Raw genomic sequence first — 18,603 nt, forward strand, 5'->3', positions numbered from 1 at the left:
GAGATGGCGTTGGTGAGCAGCACATTCTGAGATCCTCCCACACAGGGTTGAAATACTGAGTGGTGATACACCTGCCAGGAGGAGAGAGCTCAGGTGTGAGCTAGTGAGAAGGCCAAGCAGTCAGGCCGGGAGAGACAGTCTAGTTGGGACTATAACAGCCAGAGAGCCCAGTGAAGCTGAGCGAGCCATTGGAGGCCAGGAGGCCGGTGTCCGGGCCTTGCAGGAGGCAAGGGGGGACCACAAAACTCTCTGACCGTGGGACATTGAAGACAGTCCAGTTGGGACTGTAACAGCCAGAGAGCCCAGTGAAGCTGAGCAAGCCATTGGGGGCCAGGAGGCCGGTGTCCAGACCTTGCAGGAGGCAAGGGGGGACCACAAAACTCTCTGACCATGGGACATTGAAGCAGTAAAGCTGCGGGCTGAGAAAGCCGGGGCCTATATCTGTGTGATACAGGGAAGCCCACCAGGATTGTGTTTTGTTATTTTCTGTATCCTGAATTCACAAGCTGGAAGTAAAAGCATCGTTTATTTACTTGAAAACCGGGTGTGGACCCTCAATAAGCACCTAAACACTGCACCCATCCACCCTCTGCCGAGCTAAATACCCCAAGTCATTACAATATATATATATATATATACGAAATTAGAAAAAAATTAAAAGTTAAAAAAAAATAAGGAAAATCAGAAAGACCAGTTCTGAAAAAAATTAGGCAATACACTGGGATGACTAATGATAATCCAGAAATATACTGATGCTTTACTGTTGGCATGACACAGGACTGATGGTAGCGCTCACCTTTCCTTCTCCGTACAAGCATTTTTTCAGATGCCCCAAACAATCTGGAAGGAGATTCATCAGAGAAAATAACTTTACCCCAGTCCTCAGCAGTCCAATCCCTGTACCTTTTGCAGAATATCAGTCTGTCCCTGATGTTTTTCCTGGAGAAAAGTGGCTTCTTTGCTGCCCTTCTTGACACCATCCTCCAAAAGTCTTCATCCTGTGTCATGCCAACAGTAAAGCATCCTGAGACCATTCATGTGTGTGGTTGCTTCTCAGCCTAGGGAGTGGGATCACTCACAATTTTGCCTAAGAACACATCCATGAATAAAGAATAGTACCAAAGCATACTCCAAGAGCAACTTCTCCCAACCATCCAAGAACAGTTTGGTGAAGAACAATGCCTTTTCCAGCATGATGGAGCACCTTGCCATAAGGCAAAAGTGATAACTGAGTGGCTCAGGGAACAAAACATCGACATTTTGAGTCCATGGCCAGGAAACTCCCCAGACCTTAATCCAATTGAGATTCAATCCTCAGAGGCGGGTGGACAAACAAAAACTCACAAATTCTGACAAACTCCAAGCATTGATTAGGCAAGAATGGGCGGCCATCAGTCAGTATGTGACCCAGAAGTTGATTGACAGCATGCCAGGGCGAACTGCAGAGGTCTTGTAAAAGAAGGGTCAACATTGCAAATATTAACTATTTGCATAAACTTAATGTAATTGTCAATAAAAGCCTTTGACACTTATGAAATGCTTGTCATTTTACTTCAGTATACCATAGTAACATCTGACAAAAAGGTCTAAAAACACTGAAGCAGCAAACTTTGTGAAAACCAATACTTGTCATTCTCAAAACTGTTGACCATGGCTGTACTAGTCACATCACAAAACATCTTACTATACTTTCTCTGCCCAGGAACAATTAGAGCAAAAACAGCATGCCTTGTAAGTGAGATTTCCACCTATTCTTCTGTCCTCAGGCCTGGATGTCTACTTTCCTGCCTCATTACTCTGAATGCAGGTAAAGCATTAAAGGAGGCTGCACAAGTATTGAGGATGACTCAAGCAGTGTTGCTGAATTGGTACAATGGGCAGGATGCATGACGCATCACACTTGCGATGCGATGCATTCTGACGGTCATCACATGCATGCCGGCGTTGGTAACGCCTGTATGCATGACGTTCACTGCAAAGGACCGCTCTGTCGGTAAGAGTGGCCCTTTGCGATGGAGGGACTTCTGGGACTATGACCCAGAAGCCCCTCCGGCGTCTTTCTGTGCATGCACAGAAGGACGCACGTGCCACGGTGGGTGCTGGGAGGGATCCAATTGGATCCCTCTCTCAGCTCATTCCGATAGGAGCCCATAGGCTTCTATGGGTAATGCCTTTAGGAAGATGGCATTACCTAACGCAACCAAACCCCGAAGTGCATAGCACTCCGGGGCTTGGTGCATATGAGAAATGTGGTCAGACCTGCATTTTCGGAGTTTGACCGCATTTTTCTCATTGATGCATCCCGCCTAGTGTGTTTCTAATAGAGGTGAACCCCAGTGTTTTTGTTTTAAATCATAGGGGCCTGTTCATGATGTTAATTATCGAGGAGATGCGAAATCAGCTGTCCCCACAAGCAGCTTCACCGCTCCATTCGGAGCAGTGAATGTTTTCACTGCTCCTTTCGGAGCAGTGACGGGAGTGCGCATGCGTGACCTACAGGTCACGCATGCGTGCAAGAGCTCCGACGTCCGGCAGAAGGAGCCGGACAGGGACGGAGGGATCTGAAATGATCTTTGCGGGTGTCGGGAGCATTCGCCATCTGAAGATGGCGAATGCTACTTCACTCAAGCTCCGAAAGTATTGTATTTTCGGAGCTTGATGAAGTCTGTCCCCATACTAGTGTAAGGGGGCAGCAGGCCATTCCGCAAAATGAAGGTAAGTAGGAGATATCTGTGATATCTCCTGCTTTACCTTCTTGATGACTGGTCCGATAACTTAATTTTTACAATTGCAGGTGAAAATGTTCATTTTCACATGCTTTTGTAAAAATTAAGTGATGATGAATAAGCCCCATAATCATATTTTGGTTTTGGCAAAACCACCCTCAAGTGTTTTGGTTCAAATTCGGTTTTGGTTCGGTTTTGGATTCCCTAAAAATCGATAAAAACAGCTAAGTCATGTAATTTGGACCTGTTTACATGCACTCCAAACTCCGAGTTCAGTTTGGTCTTTAAATCAGAGTACAGAACTGACAGCAGACCCGAGTCAGAACTCTGGGCCTGATTCAGAGACGGATGCTCTGAAAGAGCGCTCTCTCTGAATCAGGGCGATTTGGTTTTTTTTGGAGCGGCCTCCTGGCCGCTCGCATAACTGTAGGTGTCCACCCACAGCTATAGCGAGCGGCCAGGTTGATGGTTGCGATGGTCAAGACCATCGCGACCATCGGGTTTGCGACGAGACCCTTGTGGTAGGGTCTCGTGGCCGCAAGCCCCAGAGAGCTTTCGGCTCTAACAGAGCTGGAAGCTCTCTCACTGACATCACTGGTGATGTCAGTGGGGCCGCCCCCAAATGGCAATCATTCCATTGGGAATGCCTCCATTTGGCCGGCCACCGGCCCGCCCACCAAACGGGGCGAGCTGTCACTCACCACCGACAGCTCGCCCCCTTTGGTGCGAGACCCGGAGCGACGGAGCACCCGTCGCTAGCCGGGTCTCGCGCATGCGCATGACAGAGCCGGCTTCATCGTGCGCATGCCCAGTGGTCAAACATCGACCCGGTTGCGAGCGCTCAGCTCTTGCGACCGGGTCTGAATCAGGCCCTCTGTTCGACTCGGAAACCCCATAGTGATTCCAAACTGGAACTCAATTCAATTTGGGTCCCCTAAGTTCGGGTGTGTTCATACTTCAGGAAAACCGAACCGTACATCTGTAGTTAATAATAGATATAAGTTTTCTATAAGTTAATACATAGTGCACTAGAGATCACAGGCCCTTTAATGGTGTAAAATACCCCATGGCATATAAGGATTAAAGAAACTGAACGAAAAGACTACTTTATTTTTTTCTGTTTCAGTTATTATCTTACATACCTTAGCATTGGATGTGAAAAAAGACTTTGCAAAGATGTGGCATGGGAAGTGAGAAGTAAGTACCCTTGGAGGAATAACATCTTTGATCTGTGACTGGCCTTCTATGGTTTCATACCATGGAGATCGGAGCCAAATTGGGACAGTGTTGCACCAGGTAGGGTCTCCTTTTGTCTTAAGCAAACTTAAAATTTCTATCATCCAGTTCGTGCCTAAAGGAAAACAGAGTCATACTGTTAAATAAAATTATAATATAAGTGTATGATTTTGCTTTGTGTACTGTGATTTTTTTCATAGCTTACAGAGGTGTCGTCATACACCCAGCTTCAATATACCATACAGGGGTCTATTTACCTAGCCTCGGAGAGAGATAAAGTGGATGGAAATAAAATACCAGCCAATCAGCTCCTAACTGTCACTTTACAGCCTGTGTTTAAAAAATGACAGGAGCTGATTGGTTGGTACTTTTTACTCCATCCACTAAATCACTCTTCAGGGCTTGGGGAAGATGTACTAAGCTCTGGAAAGTGATAAATTGGAGAGTGATAAACTACCAGCCACTCAACTCCTAACTGTCATGTTACAGGTTGTGTTTAAAAAATGACAGGAGCTGATTGTTGGTACTTTATCACTCTCCAAATTATCACTTTCTAGAGCTTAGTACATCTGCCCCTTAGTAAATAAACCCCACGGTGTGAGACGCCTGACAAAACTGATATACTGTGTACTGTGTACTGTGTACTGTGTTATATTTGCATCGCGGAAGCCACAACACACCACCCAAAGTGTACTAGAGACGCTGTGCGGCAACATTAACCGCACAGGAATTCATTTTAAATAGGACGTAGTCAAAAGGTCTACAGTAATAATGTCGACAGTTATGATGTTAAAATGTCAAAAGGCAACTGACTGACATTTTCAGAATGTCGACAGATTAAATATCGACAGTGTCAGAATGCTGACATTAGGGTTAGGCTGTGGGCAGGATGGTTAGGCTGCGGGAGGGAGGTTAGTGTTAGGCTGCAGAGGGGGGTGGAGGTTAGGGTTAGGATGCGGGGGCTGGAGGATACGGTTAGGCACTAGAAAGAGGGTTAGGGGTAGAGAGTAAGGGTAGTGGTAGCAAAGAAATACATACTTGAACGCTGAAGGATTGGTGCTCTGACCAGGAAGTGACAGTTACATGACCGCTGGGACCCGGAAGATGCCACTGGAGACGCTGCAGCCGCCAGGAGAAAGTAAATCACGTTGTTGTAAATAATAATATGTTGACATTCTGACATGTCGACATTCCATCACTGTCTACATGATGAATGTCGAAATCAGGGCCGTAGGGAGGGTGACAGGGCGGAATCCTCCAGCGTCACCGGACACGAATTGCCCGGCTCCGGAGGTCTGCAGGAAGAGACCTCCTGCAGTGCTGTGCAGTGCACCAGCAACGCTGATGAAGATCCCAGCCCTCCGCTCACCTCCTAGAGGAAAAGGTATGCGCTCAGGGGACACGGGGAGCAGAAAGGGTGGCAATGCAGCACAGGGCACACTGCTGTCATGATACGGCGCTGGTCGACATTATTGCTGTCGCCATTTCTTACCCAACCCGTTTTAAAGAAATGCAGAGTCGTACATGAACCACAATGGACATGGCCTGAGAAAAAGCTGCAGCCGCTGTATTGTAGCACTTTGTATACAGATTCAGATTAATTCACACAGATGTACAAATGTTGCACATCAAATTGATCAGTGCAATCTAGCAATGTAGTTTTGTCATTTCCAGTTGTTTTACTTGAGCAAAAAATATGCTGAGCGCGGCTGAGTAACCTGGGACCTGGCGCACTGGGAGGGGCTGTTTGGCAGGACAGAAGCCACAGTGTATGAGGACACATCTGTATTTCCGTTTCATTCTAATGCAATATATTCAATCTATGTGAAGTCACGTACAGTTATGGTAGTAACTGGCGGGCTCACTAATAACCCTTTATGTTGGAGTTGGTAAGAGACCATTGAATATCTCAGACTTTAAACTGCAAGAGATGACGATGGGTTCAGTCCCTTGAAAAAGCTAGAGGAAGTGAACACACTGCCAGAAGTCTGAATCATTATGACACGACCACCTAGCACATAGTAATATTAATTAATCATTCTACCTACATACAGAGCCAGATTAAGACCACATAGGGTCCTAAGCAAGATACTGGTTTGGGGTCTCTTTCCAATCCATCCATAGTACTAATCTATCTACTCACCCTACACAAACTGATAATCATTTATTTGCATACAAATGCTGTAGTGCACTACATAAAAGACAACATATACATGGATAGGCAGGTATATGGATACAATTGAGCCGAATAATATGTACATGGATGCAATTAACAGAACATATTGCAGGCACTGATCAGTATACACAGGACACACAGCCATCACATACCTGATACACACTGATCACTATACACAGGCAGGCCCAGCGACAGGGGGGGTATAAGGGGACACCTGTACTGGGCCCGATATCCAGAGGGTCCCCAGGGTCCACAGGGGCACAAAATGGAGTCATGGTCTCACTGCTCCAGTCGGTGCAGTGCGGAGGCCGTCGGGACCCATAAACACTGCTGCGCATCTCCCTTGCAGCCTTTGCCCGGGCAGCACTGGGCTCTGCCAGGTTGGTCAGATGTGAGCCGGGCCAGGCATGGCCTTGCAGTTGGTGATGCGGTGGCGTGACGTCATAGGTCACGTCGCCGGCACCACACATCCGACACATGCATCCGCAACTTTCACTGAAGGAGCAGCTGACTCGGCAGGCTGTAATGGTGAGGGAATAGGGTCTGAGGAAGAGAATGGGGACTGAGGAAAGTTGATGGGGGCTGTGGAAGGTGATTGAGGATGTGATGGGGGCTTAGGAATGTTGATGGGGGCTGAGGAAGGTGATGTGGGCTGAGGATGGTGATGAGAGGCTGTGGGCTGACAAAGGTGATGGGGCTGAGGATGGTGACAGGGGCTGAGGATGGTGATGGGGGCTGAGAAAGGTGATGGGGGCTGAGGATGGTGATGAGAGGCTGCGGGCTGAAAAAGGTGATGGGGCTGAGGATGGTGATGAGAGGCTGCAGGCTGAAAAAGGTGATGGGGCTGTGGATGGTGATGGGGGCTGACAAAGTAAGGTGGAGGCCCCAGAGACATCAGTGTACTAGGCCCCAAGATTTCTGTTGCCGGCCCTGTACACGGGTACACTGCTATCTAGAGATGTGCGTCGACCCCCGTGTTTTGGTTTTGGATCTGTATCTCCTAGTGCAGTGGTTCTCAAACTCTGGGCCTGATTCAGACCCGGTCGCGAGCGCTGAGCGATCGCAACCGGGTCGATGGTGACCCAGAGTGCATGCGCACGACGTAGCCGGGTCCGTCATGCGCATGCACGAGACCCGGATAGCGACGGGCAAGCCGTCGCTCCGGGTCTTGTACCAAAGGGGGCATGCTGTCGATGTTGAGTGACAGCATGCCCCCTTTGGCAGGGGGCTGGGGGAGTGGCTGCCCAAACGGAGGCGTTCCCATGTGAACGCCTCCGTTTGGGGCCGGCCCCACTGACATCACGAGTGATGTCAGTGGGAGAGATTTCGGCTCTGTTAGAGCCGAAATCTCTCTGGGGCTTGCGGCAACGAGGCCCTACCACAAGAGTCTCGTCGCAAGCCCAATGGTCGCGATGGTCAAGACCATTGCGACCATCTTCCTGGCCGCTCGCTATAGCTGTGGGTGGTCACCCACAGCTATGCGAGCAGCCAGGAGGCCGCTCTAAATAAAAAATAGCCCGGCCCTGATTCAGAGCGAGCGCTCTGTCAGAGCGTCCGGCTCTGAATCAGGGCCTCAGTCCTCAGGACCCCACTCAGGTCACATTTTCCAGGTCACCCAGCAGCTGCACAGGTGTATTCATTACTCACTAACACATTTTATAAGATCCACAGGTGGAGCTAATTATTGCACTTGTGATTCTGTGAGGAGACCTGAAAATATATATTGTTTGGGGTCCTGAGGGCCGAGTTTGAGAACCTGTGTCCTAGTGTTTTGGATCTGGATTGGTTTTGCCAAAATCGCCCTTGCGTGTTTTGTTTTTGGTTTTGGTTTTGGATCTGTAATTTTTCTAAAAAAATCATAAAAACAGCTAAAATCACATAATTTATGCCTGTTTTTGTACCCACAGTATTATTAACCTCAATAACATTTATATCCAGTAATTTTCAGTCAATTTTGACCACCTCACAATATTGATTTTTTCATCTAGTTTCGGGCCAAATGGTTGCATCCAGCTAGCTAGCTGGCTGACTAAGCAAAGCGACAACAGTGGGCGGCACTAACATGTGGCAGTTCAGCTTCGAACATGGCACAGAGTGGCATTGCAGTGGTGACATGATGGCAGTTCAATAAACTATACGACCCCTAGGAATTTTAAAAACCAAGAATGTTTTCCTTAACTAGGTCAGAGGCCCGATGGAGTTGGAATATGTTTATGGACTGAAGACAGGAAAAGGACGGAAGGATTGATGAGTTTTTAATTTATTTAATTTAATGTTTTGAGTCTTAAAAAAAATTATGAGGTAAGATCAATCTAGGATCAAGTTCTTGAGTTCCTAAAAGACATCTTTGATCTGGAGGAGGTTTTTTACTTTTTTATACATCATGATCTAATAAAAAAAAATAGGTGGCCTTGATTGTGGAGGTGCTGCTAGAACATACTGTAAACAGATGTTTACTAGTTTGTACTCAGGGAGGTTGTTAGGGATAATGGGACCAAGACTTTCTGTTTACATCAGAAGAAAGCAGCCTGTAGTTCTCCGGCTGAATTAGAACTCCCAGCATCTGTGATGTTTTCTGGGCCTACTGGAAGTTATTTGTCAACAACAGGTGGCGTGCTTCAGGTTACCTCAGCCTGCTTTATGCACTGTATGTATGTACCATGTAAATATATTTTTATGTGACCAAATTACACAATTAATTTTTGTATTAAACGTATTTGCAGTGCACTTTATTGCACACATCCTGGCAAGAAGATGCTCTATGCTGCTGCTGCTATTTACCCACCCCATCAATTTGGTGGTTCAGAATTTTCTTTAAAAAAATTAAAGGGGCATGCAGGAGATGCTGTCTGTGGCCATTACAATTTCTGGACATTCATAAACCATAAAATTAAAAATGTCAGGCAGCAATGCCCCAAACAGCATATAATGCAAATAAAAGAGGTGCAAGATGGAATTGTCCTGGACCCTCCAACCCACCCTTATGTTATATATATGAATGAAACAGGACATACACAGTTTAACAAAACAATCACATTTCAGTGACAGGGACTGCCACTTGTGGCTGAAATGATTGGTTTGTTTGGACCCCCCACAAAACAATCTGCCAATGCACAGTGGACATTAGTGGCAATGACCCCATACACAAACTGGCTTTACAACATAGGTAAGATCAGATGTCATCATCATCCCCATCGGAGTGTACATCCTCTTTACACAATATTGTGAACATGCTGGAATCCATCATTACAGGTGCTTCTGTATTTTTCGGACTTAATTTCTGGTAAAGGTCTTCCTCATGGAATTTGTAATTCATTTTGATGTACATCATCTTTACCACATTTTGGGGAAGTAACCTCCTACACCGATCACTGACAAGGTTCCCGGCTGCGCTGAAAACTCTTTCAGAGTACACACTGGAGGGTGGGCAACTTTAGTACAGCAAATCCAGTTTGTGTAAGGGACTCCAAATTGCCTCTTTGTCCTGCCAGTAGTGAAACGGAGTGTGTGACATGCCTATTAGGATGCTTTCCCTAAAATAATCATTCACCATTCTCTGAATGATGACCATATCAGACAAAGTCACGGTAGAAATGTCACTAAGTGTAGGCAGTTATTTCAGACCCAACCAGATCATTACGTTTTGCTGACTGATCTGCATCACCACCAGCAGTGGGTCTCTTAGGAAAATTTAGTTTTTTCCTGGCAGCCGCAGAAACTGAAGGAGGAGATGCTTCCGTGTCACGTGCCGGTTGAGCTGACAATTTTTTCACCAACAGCTCTTTGCATCTTTTCAGATTTATGTCCATCGGAAAGAAAGACACAAGTTATGACTTAAACCTAGGATCAAGTATGGTCGCCAAAACATAGTGACCTGATTTCAATAGACTGAAGACCCTTGGATCCTGGCGAAGTGAATGAAGGGCTTGATCTACAAGTCCAACATACTTAGTGGAATCACTCCGTTTCAGCTCCTCCTTTTGCAAAAGTCTGATTAGGGGAATGACCTGACTCAAGCTGGCAGTGACTGAACTAACTTCACATGTGGCAAGTTCAAAGGGTTTAAGAACCATGCACAACACGAAAATTATTCTCCACTGCGCTTGATTAAGGTGCTTTCCCACTCCTTTTCCTATGTCATGGGCCGTAGTGTAGCCATGGATGGCCTTTTGCTGCTCCTCCACCCGCTGAAGCAAATAGAGGGTAGAATTCCACCTAGTTACTACCTCTTGCTTCAGCTGATGTCAGGGCAAATTCAACAGTTCTTGCTGGTGCAGCAAACTTCGGCACGCAGTTGCTGCGAAAATGTCTCAAAATCTTTCTGGCCACTGAGAGAATCTCCTGCACGCCCCTGTCATTTTCAAAAAAATGTTGCACCACCAAATTAATTGTGTGAGCAAAACATGGGACGTGTTCGAATTCGCCCAAATGTAATGCTCGCACAATATTGCTGGTATTGTCAGAAATCACAAATCCCGAGGGAAGTCCAAGTGGGGTAAGCCATTTTGCAATGATTTCCCTGAGTTTATCTAAGAGGTTCTCAGCGGTATGCCTCTTAGGGAAACCGATGATACACAGAGTAGCCTGCCTCTGAATAAGTTGGCATTTGTTAGATGCTGCTGCTGCTGTTTGCACTATTGGAGTCAATACACCTACCCAGTGGGCTGTCACAGTCATGTAATCTTTAGTTTGCCCGGTCCCACTTGTCCACATATCTGTGGTTAAGTGGACAGTGGGCACAACAGCATTTCAGAGGACATTAATAAGATTTTTTTAATGTCCTCGTACAGAATGGGAATTGCTATTCTAGAGAAGTGGAATCTAGAAGGGACATGGTAGCGGGGTCACAGGACCTCAATGAACTGTCTAAAACCCACTGCATTAATGACGGACTCTGAGACGCACATCTAATACCAGCATAGCTGTTATGGCGTCAGTAATCTGCTGTTCAACTGGGTGTCTGCTGTCATACTTGTTCATCATTGCAAAGGATTGTTTGAGAGTCAATTGTTTGGTTAAACTACTAAAGGTAGTCTTCTTCCTGGTCCTCTTCTGGGATGAAGATCCACTCGCAGCAGCAGTGCAACAGGCATAGCACTCAAGGATCCTTCTGAGGAACCACAGATAGGAGAGTCAGTCAGTCTTAAGAAATTGTATGCAGTACTACTTCCAATTACGATTGAGGATGTTGATGATGATGCAGTTGTTGGTGGTGGAGATTGCAGGTGCTTGGATCTAACAGAGATAAGGGAGCAGCTAGGTGACACTGGGCTGATTGTTACTTTTTTTTTAGCCAAAGTTTCTGAATTTGAAAAAAACACTTTCCAATTTGATGAATGCACTGCAAGTCATAACAGGGAGGAGTTTCCTAGATGGTTAAGGTCCTTACCTCTACTCACTCTTGCTAGGCAAAGGTTACAGTTGGCTTGACAACTGTTGTCCAGATTTAGGTGGAAATAATTCCAAACATGAGAAGTGGATTTTTTGGTCCTTTGCCCAGGCATGACATCAATGGGCTTTTTCCTTCCATGGGCAACAACTGTTGCCTGATTTACAGTTTTTACACAAACATAATCGGCATCAAGATTATCATCATCATCAACATCCTCATCATCCTTGTTAGCGCCAACTACAGAAATATCCTCCTCATCCTCCTGGTGCAATTCCAGAGAAGCATCCTCGATTTCAACATCAGCATGTTGACTTGTGCTGCTCATCCCTACATTTGCAGAGGGCCCACAAATGGTGGAAGGAGGATCCTCTTCAAGTACAGTATTAGAAAGGTCAGGCTCACACATGGCAACCACGGACACACTTGGACTCTCCTCGGGGATCTGTGACTTTTCTGAGCACACAGTTGGTTCATGTGCCTTAGCAATTTTTTTTTTTTTTACACTTCTACAGGTAGAAGGGCTTACATCATCATAAGATGCAGAACCACCAGTCATAAATAAAGGCCAAGGCCTTATCCTTTCCTTGCAACTTTGTGTAGTAAATGGCATATTGCCAATTTTTTGTTTCTCTGCAGCTAACTTAGATTTACATTTTTTGTTCTTTATCACTGTAAAACATTGATTGCTTGATTTTAGATGCCTTGACTTAAGCCCTGTATTCCCTTGGGCATTGGCTTTAGTAGATGATGTAGATGGACTAGCATTGTCATGACTGGTGGCACTGGCAGCAGCTCCACCACTAGTATGTGGTTCCTGCTCTCCTCTCAACTGATATTTCTCCATACTAACAAACATGAAGTGGGGTACAGCACACGCATCAATTTGTACCAATTTTGAATATTACACTGTGGTATCAATGACCTACAGTGTGAATATTTTTTACGAATACACTGTGTTTTCCACTTACAGCGTGAATATATTTTATGAATACACTGTGTTTTCCACTAACAGTGTGACAATATTTTTTACTAATACACAGCATTTTCAACTAACAGTGTGACTATTTTTTACGAATACACTGCGTTTTCCTCTTACAGTTTGACAAAAAAATTTACGAATACACTGCATTTCCACTAACAGTGTGACAAAATTTTTACAAATACACCCCTGCAGCCCCTACCCCTGGATGGACACAGCAGCCATTGTCCCTGGATGGACACAGCAACCCCTGGATGGGCACAGCAAACCCTGGATAGACACAGAAGCCCCTGCCCTTGATGAACACAGCAACCCCTGGATGGACACAGCAGCCCCTGGATGGACACAGCAGCCACTGCCCCTGGATGGACAGTAATCCCTTGATGGACACAGCAGACCCTGCTCTAGATGGACATAACAAACCCTGAATGGACACAGCAGCCACTGCCCCTGGATGGACACAACAACTGCTGGATGGACACAGCAGACCATGGATAGACACAGAAGTCCCTGCCCTTGATGGACACAGCAACCCCTGGATGGACACAGCAGCCTTTGGATGGACACAGCAGCCCCTTTTGGATGAAGCACAGCCCTGACAGCCTGGGACTCAGCAAGCAAATGGCACCAATCACAATTGGGGAGGGTCTTTTATACAATCCAAAACCCGCGAGAATCCGAGAGTGGGTTGATGACGTTTTGCCTCGCTTTGAAATCCGAGTCAGGCGGGAAAACCTGTGCCGGACTCGGATCTTGCCTCGTATCTGCCAGTTTGGGTGGGTCTCATTCTCGGAGAACCAGACCCGCTCATCTCTACTGCTATCACATACTTGAAACACACTAATCCATATACACAGGTCACACTGACATCATACATCTGGTACACTCTGATCACACTACGCAAGTCGCATCAATATCACATACCTGATACACATGGAACACTATTAACAAGTCAACAATAGAGACTTCAGCATATACATTACCTGGGAATAAGTTAAGGCCCCCATACATCAGCAATCAGAAAAACACAATTGGACAATTTGAAGATTTGTTGCCCAATTTTAGGATTTCCCAATCTAGCAATCTGCACCCATGCATTACAGATATTTTTCAGTGATTTGCAGATCGTTTCAACAAATACAGATCTGCCAATCCTGAAAGGTCCATAATTTTACTAGTAACGGTCTGCAAATCTTACCATACATTAGCAATCTACAGCCCCAATCGATCTGTGAAATCCAACATGCTGGACAACCTGATTTAACAATTCCAATAAATTTTTCGTTGGAATATGCGATCTGTGAAGCCCATACATTGCAGATTTTTTTATACAATCATCAGCAAAACACAGAATTGCCACAATCGATTGCTGATGTATGGGAGACTTAACTTGACTGAGACCTATGGAAAAAGTGATTTTCTGCAACTGCATAAATATCTCATCCTACAACAATGTATGTAATAAATGTATTATTTATTACAGTTATTTATATAGTGCACACATATTCCGCAGCACTTTCACAGACAAAATTTGGCCATTAACATCAGTCCCTGCCCCAGTTGAATTTACAATCTATGGGGCCGATTCAGCAAGTGCAATGCTGAATGCAGATTCCTGATTAACGGTTGCCTGATTGACAGGCTGAGGCATTTAGGGGGTGGTGTGGGCGTGAGGATGGCCGGCGTTCCTGGAAACGGGGCGAGTCGGCTCCGTTTTCAGGAAGTGGCAAGGCCATGGGCTGCGGCTTATTCAGCTGGCCGGCAGCCCAGCGCCGTTCATCATCACGACCATGTCCCAGCCTGCGACCTCGGTCACACTACTGGGAACACAAATGCAGTGGAGGGTGTCATACACCTCCTGCTGCATTTGCATATTAGCAAGGACGGAATTGCAAAGCTGCTTGCGTGCAGCTTTGCAATTCTGTCCTAAGCTGAATCACCCCCTATATTCCCTACCACATGTACACACACATATACATTAGGGTTAATTGTTTTTATGAGGAGCCAATTAACCTACCAGTATATTTTTGGATTGTGGATGGAAACCGCAGCACACTCACACAAGCATGTGTTATGCTACAGTGTGTTATGATTCATCACTAAAGAGGACCCCATGAACACTCTCACGGATCCGGTAATCTTTTATCTACAGCTGGATTTCTCAGACTGTATAAAGGGCCACAAGCATGCTATATTGGCCCATTGCTTTAATCACCTAAACGGTACAATTTGTGAAAAGGGAACTTTTTTCACGGCTTAACATTTATTAACCGCACGCTGGAACATTTAATACTCAAGGCTATTTTAAGTTTTAACTTATTATTATGTTTATTTTGTCCTGTTTCTTAATATTAATTATTTTTGGTCCAATTTATTGTTATATCAAATAAATGTTTCCTTTTTTTATACATTCCATCTGCATTATAATTGGTTGACTATAAAGGTTGCTTAGCCTATTGTGATTGCTGTTTACTTGTTATCTCTATTCTGAGTAAAAGACATTCTGCAGCACTCCAGCATCCTGTCCTGTGTTCTGTACACATATTAAAGGGCCTATTCATTATTACATAATTATCACTAGTGAAAATGATGTTGTAAACACGCTGCGAGTATACACAACCTCTCAGATGCATTCATCATGCCTTTTTGCCTAAAGTATCACCTCCAAAAAGCTGCTCTTTTTGCAAAGTCAGCTTTTTTGGAATTGTGATAATTTTCCCCTTACAGCTGAGTAGGGATGTTTTTCTTGTGATGGTAGTGTTTTTACCATTCGATGGCAGCTTTCCGATGTTTGCCTCCATCAAATGGTAATTTTTTGATGTTGTTGTGATGGGGGTTTTTTTCTTAATGCTGAGAGCTGCACAGTCGCTGCCTGTAGCTCTCAGCATCGGGCATCATGCCGCGCCCCCGATCCCACCCCACCTCCAGTGCCACCCCGTCCCACATTGCCGTCCCCTGCTAGCCCTGAAATAGGGCTATTGCGCATGCGCAAAAGACCCAAACAATTTAAATGAATAGTTTTTTTATCTAATACTTTTGATGCGATGGTTACATTACCATCTCATCAAAAGTTTTGATGGTGGAAGCCCAGCCATCATTTGATGGTGGGCTTCCGATGTCCATCCCTACAGCTGAGGTGTTTATAAGGACTTCCCCCACCTTCAGCTGTCTGCAAGGATCCCTATGGGAAGGAATCCTGGGTTGTGAAGAGGGATCCTTTTGAATCTCTTCCACTGGACGCCAATACTTTGTGCGCCTGAGTGAACTCTAGGTCACGCAGGCGCACTAGTTTCACTGCTCCAAAAGGATTGGTGAAAAAATTTGGGGAGACAGAAGATTTTTGGATCAGCTGTCTCTGTGCCGGAGCAATGATTAACTCGTGGTGAGTTGAAATGTTAATTATCGGGGTCTGCTCGAAATTGTAAGTAGGATGGAGGCAGGAGGAGAGATGTTACCAAATATGAATTATACTTATCAGATGCAATACAATAAAACCTGGTTTACATTATACAATGTATTCACTAAGCTAATACAGCATGGCTTCTGTGTAAAGCATTTATGTATGCCACAGATTCCCAATGTATGGTATAGCAATTGCCTCGTAGATTAGCATTGCAGTCAGGGTCGAACTGGTGAGCTGGGTAGCCCAAGAAAATCCCCAGTGTGGCCCACAGACTTAAAATTTCCATTCACTACTATGGGGGCGGGGCCTTGTGTGCCAACCATTCTCTTCTGTGTCGTTGCCCGTAAACTGCCTCGCTTAATACACTGGCAACAGGCGGCAGGTCTGTGGGTGTCAACAGATAACAGGCTAATGACATAGGTGGAAGGAGCATGCACTAGCCCGGCAGCCCCTCCCAAGGCCCACGTCTGCAGCGAGCACACTGACATAGCTGTCAGTCACACAGCTTTCTTGCTGAATTGCTGTTGCCGAAGAACCCCGTAGGGAGAGCCCTGCCAAACTACGGATGCCCCATTACACTGCAGAAAAAACTAAAGAAAAGAGAGAAACCAGACAAAAAAAGTATCAGGATTAAAAAAAAGAAAAGAGAAGGAAAAAGGAAGAGTGCAGTAAATGATTAGAGTTGGGATTGAGAAACACAGAGGGAGAGAAACAGCTAAAAGAGGAGGAACAAATGGAAGAAATCTTCTCTGCACCATGGCCATGTGAGGAATATGACCTTAGAGAAGGCAGCATAAGGCCATATGGATTAAACAATGCTCACCTCCCCCACCTTTTCTCAATATTTAAAAAAATGCTTTATTGAAAGACCCAATGATTTTTCCAATGACATTCATCTAGTATTGCTAGTCACAACTAGCCTACAAAGTTCACCTCCTCAACCTTGGCACTGCACTCTGACTAGAGATGTGCGGTTCGGTTCTCCAGAAATCCGAATCCACCCGAATTTCGTGAATCCGGGTAAATCCGAGTCATGGTTCTAATCTCCTGAGGAGATCCGGGTAAATCCGGGTCGCAGTTCTGATCTTTTTGCGGTTCGGAATTTGGATTTTAAATGATTGCATAAATTACATGATTTTAGCTGTTTTTAAAACTTTTTATCTATTTTTTATTTAAAAAATCCAGATCCAAAACCAAAACTCTTGAGGGTGGTTTGCAAAACCAAATCCAGACCCAAAACCTTGAAGGAGATACAGATCTAAAACCAAAACCAAAACACAGGGGGCGGCACACATCCTTAACTCTGACCTGATTTTTTTTTTTCAAATTAATTCTCTTTCTATATCTTTTGTATCCATCTCTTTTTTTTAAAACAGATTCCCAAAATTCCAGGAGCAAGAAAAGCTGCAGCAGGTACAGAAATCTGCAGGCAAAGGTAGGGATAGAGCAGGATAGTCTGCCAACTGTCCAGATTCTGGTCGAAAAGTTATGATTTTTGGTTACTGCCCTATTCAGTCAGGCCCTTTGTTGTCAGTGCAAAGACAGTTACGAGGTATGTCCCACGTCAACTTTTTTGTGAAGGGCAATCTATGTGCACCTAACAGTAGTGCACACAGCATTACCCATACATTTCAAGTGGATGGCAAGAGGTCAAAGAGCAGCCTCACACTGGTTACTACCCTTTGCACTGTGCCAGAAGAAAATAACAATCACTCAGGTGAGGTGGCCACGGCAGTTATTTTTCTTTCCATCTGCCCGTCCTGGTGACTGGCTATGCCCCCTCAAGCAGCTGGCCACCCCCTTCAGATTTGCACCCTCACCCTTCAGTGGGTCCCTATATTACATTACCCCAGTGGGCCCTTCACGTCCAAGTTCGACACAGATTGCAGTAATTAAAATTCAAAAACCGTTTAATACTGAGAAAATATAATTAAAATGAAAACACCATACAGTACACAACTGTCTGCACAGACTTCACGTCTCCTTTGGGGGATTCACCAGCCCTACTGTATTATAGTCATAGGGCCGTATTCAATTTGTCTGCAAAAAGTCGGAATCGGCAATAAATTAATTACGTCATTTTCGCATGTTTCAATTATCCCCGTATTCAATTACAAAGACTTTTCACCGGTGCGAAAAGTCTTTGTAAAAAAACAGGGATATCTTTTCACCATGTTTTACATGGCGAAAAAAAAGTGCAGAATTGGGGTTTAGGGGTGCAGGCTTAAACAAAATAGCCTGCACCCCTGGGAATGACAAATAAAAATGATCTCTGTAAAAAATAAAAAATCGGGATAACCCCAAAAATGATGTTTAATTTTGGGGGGTGAAAAAAAAATTAGCAAAATTGATTCCAGAGGGGTTCCATTAAATGCAGCAGGTGTTTTCTTCATTGCAGGAGTAGCAGCAGGTGCATTTTTGCTGAATTTTTAATTATCATTTTAGGGACTTAAAAATATGCTTACCCCCCATTTTCATGTACCCCAAATTTGATAGGTTTTTTTTTGTAAAAATAACTATTCCTAAGTGCTATTCTTCACCACTTCTTCATAGCCGCAAATATGCACCTGCCGCGGCTATTAGATACCCCAACTTCCTTCAGCAGGTAAAAATGGGGGTACCCATAGTGATCCCCCATGTCTAGACATCTTTAGGAGAGTCCCGGGAATGTTTCCCGAAAATTCCCGTTTT

The 18,603-nt window shown here is 45.0% G+C and overlaps 1 protein-coding gene across 1 annotated transcript in view; it reads right to left on the reverse strand.

Moving 5' to 3' along the window:
• The window catches only part of LOC148508415 (sulfotransferase 2B1-like), a 92,003-nt gene that overhangs the window by 43,774 nt on the left and 29,626 nt on the right, over positions 1-18,603 (reverse strand). Inside the window, exon 3 of the mRNA XM_088444466.1 lies at positions 3,869-4,077. Within this exon, the coding sequence (XP_088300592.1) occupies positions 3,869-4,077 (209 nt within the window). The remainder of the gene's footprint in view (positions 1-3,868; positions 4,078-18,603) is intronic.

This window comes from Taudactylus pleione, unplaced genomic scaffold (genome assembly GCF_031769625.1).
Source record: "Taudactylus pleione unplaced genomic scaffold, aTauple2 ptg000366l, whole genome shotgun sequence".
Lineage (NCBI taxonomy): Eukaryota > Metazoa > Chordata > Amphibia > Anura > Myobatrachidae > Taudactylus > Taudactylus pleione.